The following is a 13,279-nucleotide window of genomic DNA, read 5'->3' as shown; positions in this document are numbered from 1 at the left end:
AAACTATAAAATTTTGGGAACTTTTCATAACTTAAAAAAACTTGCACACTTGTGGGGTTTAATGCTGAGAATAATAATTCTGTTGTTGTTGTTGTTAATAATAATAATAATAATAATAATATCCCGCTTTTTCTCTCCATAAGGAGACTCAAAAGAGCTAACATTCAAAGCATTAAAATGCAATACAATACAGGGCAGAAATTAAGATTCTTGGTTTTACTTAATAACAAGATGACTCAATATTTCTATAAATGCCTTTCAAGTAGGTAGATGGAAGGTCAGTTTTAATACTTTTTTTTTGTTTTATTGCATTCAAAAAAAATAGAGTAAGGGGCAAGAATGGTTTTATTATTTTGGCTTAGTGGAGAAATGTAAGTAAAGATGGTGTAAGGTTGTACATGTAATATGGATATTCTGAAATATAGATGTAATATGTTACCTTTATTGAATTATCAATAAAATAAAAAGAATGACTGAAACACACTCCAGAAACCCCTCATCATGTCCTTGAAGATTCTTAGATCCACCTGATGACACTAAGAATCAAACTTGAATGGAAATCCAAAATATACACATCTAGAATTGCTTAAATAATTAGGCAAATGGATTAACTGGTTGATTTCTGAGTGACTACACCAAACTATACCTGGCTACTGGCTCTGGGATAGTCCCAGGACTGACTGGCACCTGAACCCCCTTTTCCCACTCCTGCCTCCAGGGATCTGCCAACACATAATACTCCTCGGGGTTCAGCTGGTATGAATCAGGAAGTTTCATGGCAGTGATCAGGTCAGTTCTGAACACCTGCAGAAGGAAGAAATGGAGAGGAAGGGGGAGAGAGAGAGAGAAGGATGAAGCACTGACATTTGATATTTACATTCTTTGCTTCACAGCTCCAGGGTAACCATGGAGTACAGTGCACAACAAGGTCACTGTTTCATCACTAAACTAACACGGCCTATTAAGCCGCACAGTTAACCACATCAGCATGTTGAAACAGAGGTGGAAAGTCCATTACTTGGATCCAGGACATACAGTTCCATCAATTGCCTTCCTCAGTTCACACAACACTGCTGGGCAAGAGTCATAATTCCCAGAACATAAATTATTAAAATAGCAGATTAATACAAAATACCTTGTTCCCTCCTTTTATAATGTTTACTAGTGTTCAGGGCCGGCCGGAGATAATTTTAAATATTAAGCGGGGGTAGGGAAAAGTGCCCCCCTCGCCGGCACTGCGGGAGGCGTGGCCATGTGCCGCAGGAGGCACATGCCCATGCCTCCCGCGGCGCCGGCGGGCCCCGCCTCTCACGCAGCGCGGGAGGCGGGGTAAAGGCGAGTAGCGCGGGAGGCGGGGCCAGGGTTGGCCCCGCCTCCCGCGCTACTCACCCTCGCCCGTCTGGCCTTTTCCAGCTGGCCAGACTGCAGCGGAGGTCCCTCCAGGCCGCGATCGTGGCCTGGAGGGACCTCCGCTGCAGTCTGGCCAGCTGGAAAAGGCCAGACGGGCGAGGGTGAGTAGCGCGGAAGGCGGGACCAACCCTGGCCCCGCCTTCCACGCTACTCGCCCTGACCCCGCCTCCCACGCTGCGTGAGAGGCGGGGCTGGGGCACACTTGGCGCGAGGCGGGGCACCGCCCTGACGGTGCCCCGCCTCCCGCCCAGTGCGCCCGGGCCTGGCTGGTCTTGCCCGGCCGGCTGCCGGCTGGGCAAGGCCAGCTAGGCCACAAGGCTTGCCCGGCCGACTGCCAGCTGGGCAAGGCCAGCCAGGCCACAAAGCCAGCCAGGCCAGGGCGCACTGGGCGGGAGGCGGGGCACCGTCAGGGTGGTGCCCCGCCTCCCGCCCAGTGCGCCCTGGCCTGGCTGGTCTTGTGGCCTGGCTGGCCTTGCCCAGCCGGCAGCGGCCATGTGGAGCTCGCTCGTCGCCGAACAGGCCTTCCTGTTCATCAGCGAGCGAGCCCATGGTCCCCGCTGGGGCGGGGGAAGCCTGATGGTGCCCCCCGGGGTCCTGCGCCCGAGGCGGCCGCCTCACGTGGCCTCCATGGTGGGGCCGACCCTGCTAGTGTTATGAAGCTAAACTTTGAAAAGTTTCTTTTGAATCTACACCTTCCAGAACCCCACAATCAGTATGGCCACTGGCCATGGAGCTGTAGTCCAAAAGAAGTAACTACTCAAAGCTATATATAAAAGCAAACAAGGAGAAACCATGTACATTTTAAGTGCTGGACAGTTTTTACTGGCATCTCCTCTTAAGGCACATCCTTTTAAGACTTCCCCACACATCTAGAAAAAAAGCATCTCAGAAAAGCCTTCGACAATACATTGAATATCTCAGAGAAGTTGCCACCACCATTTTTTGAGAAGTGGCAGTCAGAATTGAGAATAGTAGGCTAAATATTGCTAGTAGGCTAAATGTCTGATCAGGATAAAGACACTCCTGTACTGGCCTGCTATTTAGGCAACTTTTGAAGTGGTAACCATAAGAGAATTTATCTAAAAGTCATTTAAACTCAACATCAACCTTGTATGGACAAGCAATTATATGTGCATATCATATCATGACTGGCAGCAAGAAGCACAGTGTATAGCATAAATACACATATCGTGTCTACACACATTCCATTAAGTTTACACTTTTGTTCAGCTGAAGTGATCTTATTGCCTTCATTCAGTCCACTGTACCTAATTCTGGTTCTCCCGAAGAGTTATGTGCAACCAATTGTTGGCATGAGACAGTAGTTTCTGCATATGCTATCCATAAATGGGAGCCACAGATTGCTTCTCAAGATGATTTTACCACAATGATTTAGTAAGGAGGATACATAGTTTGCCTGCATCCTTCTGTAACAAGAGTTGCTATTTGCTTTGTCAAAGAAAATTATGGCTTTCAGTGTTCTTCCATCATCAGGACAATACTAGCTCAAACCAAAATCTTATTCATCAATGGACTCTAAACCTTTAAAGATAAAGCTGTAGACACAGATCTTAATTCAGAACTTCCACCAAGGAAAATGTGGCATATAGTTGCCAGGGATGGTAACAATGAAAAAGAGCCTTTTCTCTGCCATATGTTTTGAACGTAAGGAATCTTTATGAATTCTTAAGGTGTTAATAAAAATGATTCCATGTGTAAATCTGATGTTTTAGAAATCACTGCATGGGTATTCACATGAGTGAATATATGAGGACAGAGCCTAAGGTCACACCATCAATTGCACTTTAATTCATTCCTGCATGGTGATAGTGATTATAACAAGATTTGTGTCTGCTGAAGCATAGACAATATAGCAGAGTACCACTCTGTTCTGGCACCGTGCCTGATTAAGAAATGAGAATCCCTGGACCTGGCAAGACATGAGCCACAGTGAAAGTGTAAGTAGAAGATGCAGGCTAAAAGCAGGTGACAATCTTACAACCATCTGAGCAGCAGACTAGTAAGAAAGCTGTACACCAAACTGTCCGCCAGAGGACATGCTATAGATGATGGTTTTATTTCATTTTGCCAACATATCAGCCAGCAAGTTTATAGCCAAGTTTTGTTTTTTTGCAGAGCTCCACAGTATGCACTGTTAAGAGCACCATCTGTCCTCCAGATTAGCAATTACTTCCCAGTCACAGTTCAAACTTTGCTTTGAACACAAGAAATGTCTAAACTAGTCAGACATCTTGGAGGTCATAGGAAGTTATTAGCCACAAGCAAGCAGGATGGGGTCTCTAACACAGCATTTGTCGTAAGTTAAGCAAGCATCCATGTGTGAGGAAAGCCTAAGATCTAGTGCTTGCATGTGCTTCAGTCAAACTGATTTGTCACTGCTGATCAGCAAAATAGAAGCCACAGAGTGACAGGCATTAAAAAGAGCAAGACTATGCATTTCCTCTCCCCACACACTCCTGCCAATAAAATATTACAAAGCAACCACAAATAATTCATGCTTCACACCGCATCTTCAAGCTTCTGCATTAACAGGAACCGTAGAATGCCATGTGAATCGAAGTAGGAGTTACCATGGGGGAAGGAGGTAGATGCTGGCATTTTGTTGGTGCACTATAAATGGTGGTAGCAGGAGGAAACAGGTCATGGATGCTGCAATTGGATGTTTACACCACCTCTGTTAAGAACAGGGAGGGGGGGAGGCTGCTCAGAGCCTCTGTTTCTTTTCCTTAGCCACTACCATGTGGTCCCAGAATAAGTGTTGTAACATGATTCCAGCCCAGGATTAGATAATTTCCACACAGGCATAACAAATAAATTATTCCATGCAGAGCCAACAAAGGTTACCATAAGACAGACAACATCTCTAAAACTTCTTCAATTTAGGCCCAGCATGCTAATACAGTAGTTTCACTGCATACACTTAAAAAGCTGCAAACAGACTGCCCAGGGTGGAATGAAGAACTGCAAAATATTGTTTATTCTGGCTCAAAACCTCAAACCATGTATATGGTTTAATTTTAGAGATTTACTGGGGACTGATCCATTGTCAATGCTTAGAATACTGCAGAATATGTTTTCCAAATGTTGCAAAGTGGTCATATAAATGTATTTATTACACATTGCCTATATATTCACTGCTCTAGTTCAATGAAATCATGGCATAAGTCTATCACAACAGTCACAGATTTCTACAGACTAAAAATTGTGCACATTCTACAGGCATATTAACGAAATTAAAGACACTTCAGCTCAATTCAGGTTTTAACATTACTGACCTGCTGAAAATATAAAGAAACAGGCAATATTGCTGGCTGGATTGATTCTGGGATGTGAGTAATTAAAAGCAGTGGGTTTTGATGCTATCATGGAAAGTCCCATTAACTCCCACCAAAACCAATTCAAATGAGGAACAACAGGCCTACGCATGGTTCCATGACTGGCAGATCTTTACTCTAGCCTCTATATCACATATAGCCAAAACTGGAAGTTAGTTTTTAGATTACAACTCCCGGAATCGCCAGACAGTACAGACAGTGATCGTTTAGGGACAGGGGATTCAGGGAGTTGTAATCCAGAAAGTAACATATCCAAAGTCTCATGTAGCTTGAAAAAGGTTGGAGAAGAGTACAGTCTGCCCTATCCTCCTGTTCCCTTAAAAATCAACCTTTTGTAGCCTGCAATTCCAGACCAAAGACCTCAAAACTATTCTTTGTTTACAGCAAGGATTCCAATTGTGTGGCCATTCAGATTTTGTGTTGCAACAAAAATCAATCCTCACAATTGGATGTGCAGGCATCTATACTGCCATATAAAATCCAGATTATCTGCTTTGAACTGGATTATGTGGGAATGTAGAAGGGCCTAGGTGAATGTAAGCTACAGTACAGGAACATCTGGAAGACCACATGTTCCCCAGCTATACTTTACAGATGAAGGATAGTGTTACAACTCTACACAGAATGAACTTTTTTTTAAAAAAAAATCTTTGCTTAAGTTAAAGGTAGACAAAAATTGTATTTGTAGATAATTGTGGAATATCAAGCTGTTTTTATTTGGTAGTATCTACAAATGTTAGCAAAGATCACAAGCTACTGAGTAACATTTCTCTAATGACTATACCAAGCACAACATTTCAGACATCTTTTTAAAAATGTTCTTTAAATGTCTGGGGGGGAAATAGGATGTGAATACTGTTAGGCCTAAACATTTGTGGTGAGTTGCTTTGGCTACAAGACGAAGAAGAATTTAATAGATCAAGAAAATAATTTCAAGAATTACTGCATCATATTGCCATCCAGACTGCTCTGTAGATGCAACTAGCATGCCCAGAGCCAACACTGTAAAATTACTGATCTCTAAAACAGCAACTGGCACAAGCATCACCACATGTAACATTTAAGAACTTGTGCTTTGTTTTCCTTTCCTCCCATCAACACTTTCTTCCCTTCTTTTCTGTCAAATTTCAAATGAGGAGCCCAAGAGCATCTTGTCAATAATTTTAAATAAGCATTCTAGGAGCTCTATTGGCTAAAGTGTAGGAACAAATGTTTTTAATAAATACTTGATCCTATACATTTCGTTCTTATGCATTTAGCCCTGTACATATGCAGGGAGGAGGGAAGACTTGAAATGTCAAAGATACAACACTCCAACTAAATGATGTACAGTATTCTAAAGATGGGTCAAATAACTGGTTTTCCCAATCATTTTAATGGAAGAAGCAGACCACTCTCTGAATAACAATATTCATCAGTGCCACGTAATAGCTAAGAAATTACATAAAGCACTCCTAAAAATACATTTTCACTGTTTACCATGATCCAAAAGACAAATCACCCGATATAATTTTTAAAAGAAAAAAAAACAAAGGACTAAAAAAAACTAAGTTGGGTTGGTGCCAAACTAACCCAATATTCATTGCTAAATAACTAACTTGATGCTGGCAGGGACTGTGGCAGCAGCTGAGCTCCCTGATCTCCTGGCCAGAAGAAAGGTTGTTGGGTGCCAGCTGAGACGGAGCAGAAAAGGAAAGAAAAAGAAGTATTAGGAAAAGGAGACATATCTTTGTTTCAGCAAGATGCATGGATTATTTAACTAAAGAGTACCTCTGATGGTTTTCGGTCTTCGTGCTTAGAGCATGAACTCCTCCGGTGCTGAGACCTAGAATGCTGGGACCAGGTTGATAAGCCTAGAAAAGGAAAAAAAACACAAGGTTAAGAATTGAACACAAATTGATCCAATAGGGATTGGTTTGTCCCCATTCCCACACACTATCTGAATCTGACATTACTGGGATTACTTTATTAAAGCCAATGAAGTTTGACTATTCATTCCACATATCACTCTGTTTCATAATGGGCCTGCAAGAGAAAACTGCAGGCTCTGTTATTTCCAGATAACTTCCCATCTCTCTGTAGATTACATAATCAATGCGCCAGTGGCCACCATTCTGGGTTTGAATGGTTCAGCCCAGTGGTTCTCAAACTTTTTCAGCCGCGGAACTCTTTTGGAAGCAAAAGTTTTTCATGGAGCCCTAAGAAATGTCCCCCCTCCCCCTCCCCCTCTCTCTATATCAGGCATGGGAAAACCTTTGGACACAGGGGCTCCATTGCATTTTAAAATTTGACAGATAGGCCAGGCCAGAGACAGATGGATGAAGAGTCTTTGTGTGAATTAATTGAAAAAAACACGAACAAATTCCTATGCACACTGCACACACCTAATTTGTAGTGCAAAAAAGAGGGAAGAAATAACAATAAATATTTAAAATTAACAACAATTTTAATCAACATAAAAGTAACAGTACAGTAGAGTCTGCTTATCCAACATAAACAGGCTGGCAGAACGCTGGATAAGCAAAAATGTTGGATAATAAGGAGGGATTAAGGAAAAGCCTATTGAGCATCAAATTATGTTATAATTTTACAAATTAAGCACCAAAACATGTTTTACAAAAAATCGACAGGAAAAGCAGTTAATTACGTGATAACATTACGTAGTAATTACTGTATTACGACTTCAGCACCAAAACATCGCAGTGTATTAAAACATTGACTACAAAAACATTGACTGCTAAAAGGCAGACTGTGTTGGATAATACAGAATATTGGATAAGCGAAGGTTGGATAAGCAAGATTCTACTGTATTTTAATGAAGGACCACAGGGGCCACCCAGTCCTACCCCTTAATAATAGGATCCCTTATACCATGCAGGAAAAGTCCAAAACGTCGCTGGCAGATGGCAATCCAACCTCTGTAGTAATAGTAGTTGGAGTACTAGTAATAATAAAAGTAATAGGAGCAAACACAAGGGCCATCCAGTTCAATTCCCTTCCGCCATTTAGGAAAACAACAATCAAAGCACTCCCTGAGCGATGGGAGGGAAATAGGGTTTTAGAAGCAAAGAGAAGGCGAGGGGAGGAAGGGTCTGGGTGGCAAGGAAAATAGTGTGCCCTGGGAGGACACTGCTGCTGCTACTGTTTCAGTAGATCCAAACTTTAATTTCCCTGGATTTCTCAGGAGAAGGAGGAGGGAGGAGGAAAGAGGAGGCAGAAAACAGGATGGCACTATGGAGCCGCTGATTATCACTCGTGGAGCCCCAAGGACTCCACAGAGCACCGTTTGAGAACCCCTGGTTTAGACAATATATTCTCCTAAACCAACTACCATGCTAGGATATGAATACAACTAACAAGTCTTTTAAGTTGCATTTTTTCTGATTTCTGCTTTCACACACACACAAACACAAGGGTATTTCAAAAGCTAATTAAAACCACTACAAAAATAGTTGATCTTATCAAAAAGACCATATTTATATAACATAATGGGGGGAGGAAAAAGTGCACAAAAGAGCTGTCCACTAAACAGTTAAAATATTCCATTTAAAGGATTTACTGAAACTATCCCCAAACTACCTAGCAAGAAATCTAATAAAACTATATTATCTTATTTTCAAAAAAGAATTAAATATTAAGCAGAGCAGATAATAGTGCATTTGTTACTTTATTAAAACTACTAGTGATAAGCATGCTGTGTTTCAAGTAGAGCCAACAACCTGAATACTGCAAAGTAAATGAACTTTTTTTTACAAAGCAAAAGAACCGAAATGGCTACTCTTTGTCATTTTATAATTGTGTTTAAAAAGGCATTCATATTAACTGGTCTGGAACTGTTCCTGATAGAGTAAGGGAAGGCCAAGCAGAAGAAATATTTTGAGAACATGATAATATCTATTTAAAAAATCAGGCTAACAGAATGATAGCTTATTACCAGAGATAGTTTCCCAAACCCAATCAAAACCAGGTGTCAACACCACAGCTATATGATAACTTCCTTTCTTAGGCACAATCCAGCCAGAGTTAAGCACTTAAACCCCATTAGTTTTAATGGGAAACTCAAGCGTAAGTTTAAATCTCTCCCTCTGAGAGCAATGAGACTTAAAAATGCTTAGCTTTGTGCCCTATAAAAATCTTTTAGTTCAATTTCAATCTCAATCCTTCCTAGGGGCTTAGGCTGGATAACAACAGATTAAAGAAAAAAACCTATCATACAAATGAAGTACCCAATTAACATGTAAATTATAAAGAAATGAACACTACATGCCACATCCTCTGAATATCATGTCAAACTAGGATGTGTTGCAGAGATTTGATAAAATATTTATTATAAATCCGATGAAAGTCTAGGTTAAAATTAAACAAAATGATTTCAGAGAAACAAATTGTACACATGAGCATTAGTAGCTGGCTGAATTGCAGGCCCAAAAGCATGCATCCAGGCCATGTGGGCGGGTGTTATCAGTATGCTGATGACACCCAAATATATTTCTCCATGCCTTCAAAAACAGCTTCAGCTAAGGATAGCATGTCTCTGAATGAATGAGTGCTTGGAGAAGGTAATGGGCTGGACGAGGAAAAACAAACTGAAACTGAATCCAGACAAAACAAAAGGCGCTTGCCATCAAGGGTCCTAATCTGGGGGTGGAGGTGTGTCAACCAGTTCTGGGTGGGGTTACACCCCCCTTGAAAGACTTGTGTTTGCAGCTTGGGAGTGCTCCTGAATCTGTCCCTCCAAATGTCAGCCCAGGTAGATGCGGCAGTCAGGAGTGCTTACTACCAGCTTCGGCTGATACGCCAGCTGCGCCCCTCCCTAAATTTGGAGGACACGAAGATGGTAATGCATGCGCTGGTAACCTCAAGGTTGGACTTCTGCAATGCGCTTTACATTGGGCTACCTTTGTACCAAGTTAATAAACTCCAGTTGTTTAAAAATACGGCAGCCAGATTGGTTAAAGGAACATCAAGGAATGAGCATATGACACCTATCCTAAAGTCACTCCACTGGCTGCCAATTAGTTTTCGGGCAAAGTACAAGGTGTAGGTTTTGACCTTTAAAGTCCTACATGGTTTGGGTTCAGGTTACCTACAGGATCGCCTTCTTCCATACAATCTGTCCCGCACACTTAGGTCCTCTAGCGGGTGTCTAATCAAGCCTGCCAGAACACAACTGGCAACCACCACCCAGAGGACCTTTTCATTGTCTGCCCCATGACTGTGGAATGACCTGTCGGTAGAGCTCCAACAACTAAATCAGCTGTCAGAATTTAAGACACAAATGAAGACCTATTTTTTTCCGGCAGGCCTACCCAGAAGTTTTAATGACAAATTTTAAACTTCCACTCTATGTCTAATTTTTGTTTTGTGTATTCTAATATGTATTTTATAGAAATGTGTTTTAATATGTGTATTCTACATAATGTTTTTAAATTATTTTTGGATGATGCGTGCAGATCCCAGTAAGGTGGCCTTTTGCAGTTGACAGATCGTAATTTAGTCAATGTTTATTGTTTCCAATTGCCAGCTGAGATCTTTTGGCACGGCACCCAGGACCACCTGTACTGGTTTATGCCAGAGTCTTTGCAGTTCGACCTTGAGGTCCTGATAAGTTTTTCCTGTTGTTTTTCATCAATTCGGCTGTCACCTGGTATGGCGACGTCAATAATCCAAACATTTCTTTTCCACCATCGAGAGGTCTGGTGTGTTGTATTCCAAAACTTTGTCAGTCTGGATTCGAAAGTCCCACAGTATTTTTGCATGTTCATTTTCCATTACCTTTGCAGGTTTGTGATCCCACCAGTTCTTTACTGCTGGGAGGTGGTACTTGTGACACAAGTTCCAATGAATCATTTGGGCCACATAGTTGTGCTTCTGTTTGTAGTCTGTCTGTGCGATTTTCTTACAGCAGCTGAGGATATGATCAATAGTTTCATCAGCTTCCTTGCAGTCTGCATTTTGGGTCACTGGCTGGTTTTTCTATCTTGGCCTTAATTGCATTTGTTCTGATGGCTTGCTCCTGGGCTGCAAGAATCAGACCTTCTGTCTCCTTCTTCAGTGTCCCATTCATGAGCCATAGCCAGGTCTTCTCCTTATCAACCTTTCCTTCAATTCTGTCAAGGAACTGTCCATGCAATGTTTGTTGTGCCAGCTGTCAGCTCTAGTTCATAGTGCAGTTTTCTTGTACTGATTTTTGGTCTGCTGTGCTTTTATAAGTTTCTGATTTTTGAGTTCAATCAAAGCAGGTTCTTCACTTTCCTTTACATATTCTGCCAGGGCATGTTCTTCTTCTATGACTGCTTATTGTACTTGTAAAAGTCCTCTGCCACCAGATCTTCTAGGCAGATATAGTCTGTCAACATCACTGCGAGGATGAAGTGAATGATGAATGGTCATGAGTTTACTTGTTTTTCTGTCCAAATTGTCCAATTCCACCTGCGTCCAATTTATAATGCCAGCAGTATATCTTATGACAGGTATGGCCCAGGTGTTTATGACCTTGATTGTGTTGCCTCCATTGAGCTTGCTTTTGAGAACTTTTCTGACCCTTTGAGTGTATTCTTTGCTGACCACAGTTTTTACATGTTCATATTTGATGTTGTCCAGCTGCAGTATACCCAGATATTTATAGGCCTCTGGCTGGTGACACTTTATCGTTTGGCCATTAGGCATATTTATGCCCTCACTTTCTTTTTTTTTTTTTAAATTTTTTATTGAGTTTCCAGATGATATATTCGGTGAGTCATTGAAAGTACAAGTGCAGTGGGTAAACAGAAGGGGGTAAGGGAAAGAAAGGAGAAAGAGGTTGTCAAGGACAGAACGCCACAAGATTCAAAGTAACAGAGTTTATTAGATTACAGAACTCAAAAATGCCCGTAAAACACAAGGGCCAGGCAGTTTTTGCCTTTAGGAGCAAAAAGGGGCAAAAGTAAATGTTCAAAAGATAAACCGGATTAAACCGGAGTTTAATCCGGGTAAAAACAAACTGCTTGCTTCAGCCTGGGTATAAACGGAACGAAAGCCAAGGAACAAAAGATACAAAGAATGCAACTAATTGGCAGCAGATTCCTCTCTGCTGCCAACACTGTGCTTAGAGTAACTTGCGTCGCTCCCCCACACACACAGCAGACAGGATCTCCAACACGAGTAAATCAGCCAAGGATTGTAGCAGTTGAGTAGACCAGTTCCGTTCCGTAGATCAAAGCCAGAAGCAGACGTTTGTAGTTTTTCCAAGTCCAAGAAGGGGGGAAGACAAGCCGTGGTCAGTTCAGTCCGAGTTCTCAAAGCAGGAGATGGCGTCCGTCAAGAAGACGACGGAAGGTCAAGCTAATAAGAGTAAGCACAGGTTTGCACAAACAAATGCCCACACAATCCCTCCCGCCGTCTGACCCTGGATTCCAATCAACTTACGTCACAGCACAGGAAAGCACACAAGTCTTCAGGGAAGCGTCCCACACACACACGGATCCAAAGCGTTTGCCCAGATTACCTTGCCCAACGCAATTTGCAATTGCTCTCAAGCCCCATTTTATGCCAGTTACAAATCTTCATCACTGTCAGCTGTCCTCCTTAACCCGGGCGTTTCCTCATCACTTTCCTCGTCAGAGCTGGAACACCTCTGACTACGCCCAACAGCATCTCCAGCTGTGGATCCCGTCCCATCCCTCCAGCTAAACCATGGGTCTAATCCTGAAGGTCCCCATTCATCTTCTGTCCCATCATGGCCAGTGGCACCCACTTCCTCCCTTACCCGAGTCCAATCCATCTCATCCTCCTCTGAGCTAACCAGCCCCTCCTCCATTCTCTCCGTAAACCCTTCGAAAGACTCCTCGTCAGATGGTGCTGCAAATATGTCTCGCAGTCTTTTTCTCTCTCGCTCCTCGAGAGTATCTGACTCTCGAGGAGTCTTACGCCCACGTCTGTCAGTAACAGAGCCATGAGGCTCAATCATAACAGAGGTAGTCCAAAACCACAGTGGAAAAAAAAAAAAGAAAAAAAATTATAAAATGAAATAAAAGGAACAAAAAGTAAAAGGAACAAAAAGGAACAAAAGGTAAAATTTGTCACTTCCATCTTTTACACAGATACCTGAAGTAATTACAGTCCTTTGTCCATTTCTTTAACCTCTATTCACATTGTCTAAGTCAATATCAGCCTATTCTCTATCTTTCCTCATTGACGATTTCATTTCTTTAAAGGTTAAATTAACACCCTCATTTGTCTCTCCCTCAAATACTTTTTTATCGCATCCCAGTTTGTTTGTTTTTTCGGAATGCCGTAGTTATTTTTTAGTAAATATGTCAATTTGTCCATATTCATTATTTCCAAGACCTTATTTAGCCAACAGCTCAATTTCGGGGTTTCTTTCTTTTTCCAGTAGCTGGCATATACTATTCTTGCCGCCGTAGTGAGATAACTGAAAAGGATTTCTTTATTTTTGTCACTTTTTATGTCTAGCATCCCCAAGAGAAAAAATTTGGGATTCAGTTCTATATTAATTTGCAACATCTTTTGTA

General features: G+C 41.9%; 1 protein-coding gene across 3 annotated transcripts in view; it reads right to left on the bottom strand.

Annotated features, from left to right (window-relative positions):
• jade1 (jade family PHD finger 1) overlaps positions 1–13,279 on the bottom strand; it is a 93,447-nt gene that overhangs the window by 24,315 nt on the left and 55,853 nt on the right. For 2 of the 3 annotated variants that reach the window (XM_008112032.3, XM_062983651.1), the window contains exons 3-5: positions 6,537–6,619; positions 6,365–6,439; positions 647–804 (exon numbers count right to left, since the gene is read on the bottom strand). In XM_008112032.3, the coding sequence (XP_008110239.2) occupies positions 647–804; positions 6,365–6,439; positions 6,537–6,619 (316 nt within the window). The remainder of the gene's footprint in view (positions 1–646; positions 805–6,364; positions 6,440–6,536; positions 6,620–13,279) is intronic. The other variant, XM_062983652.1, reaches the window with a different exon arrangement.

This window comes from Anolis carolinensis, chromosome 5, assembly GCF_035594765.1.
Source record: "Anolis carolinensis isolate JA03-04 chromosome 5, rAnoCar3.1.pri, whole genome shotgun sequence".
NCBI lineage: Eukaryota > Metazoa > Chordata > Lepidosauria > Squamata > Dactyloidae > Anolis > Anolis carolinensis.
Note: the sequence above shows the minus strand (reverse complement) of the source record. Positions and strands in the feature narration are given on the sequence as shown.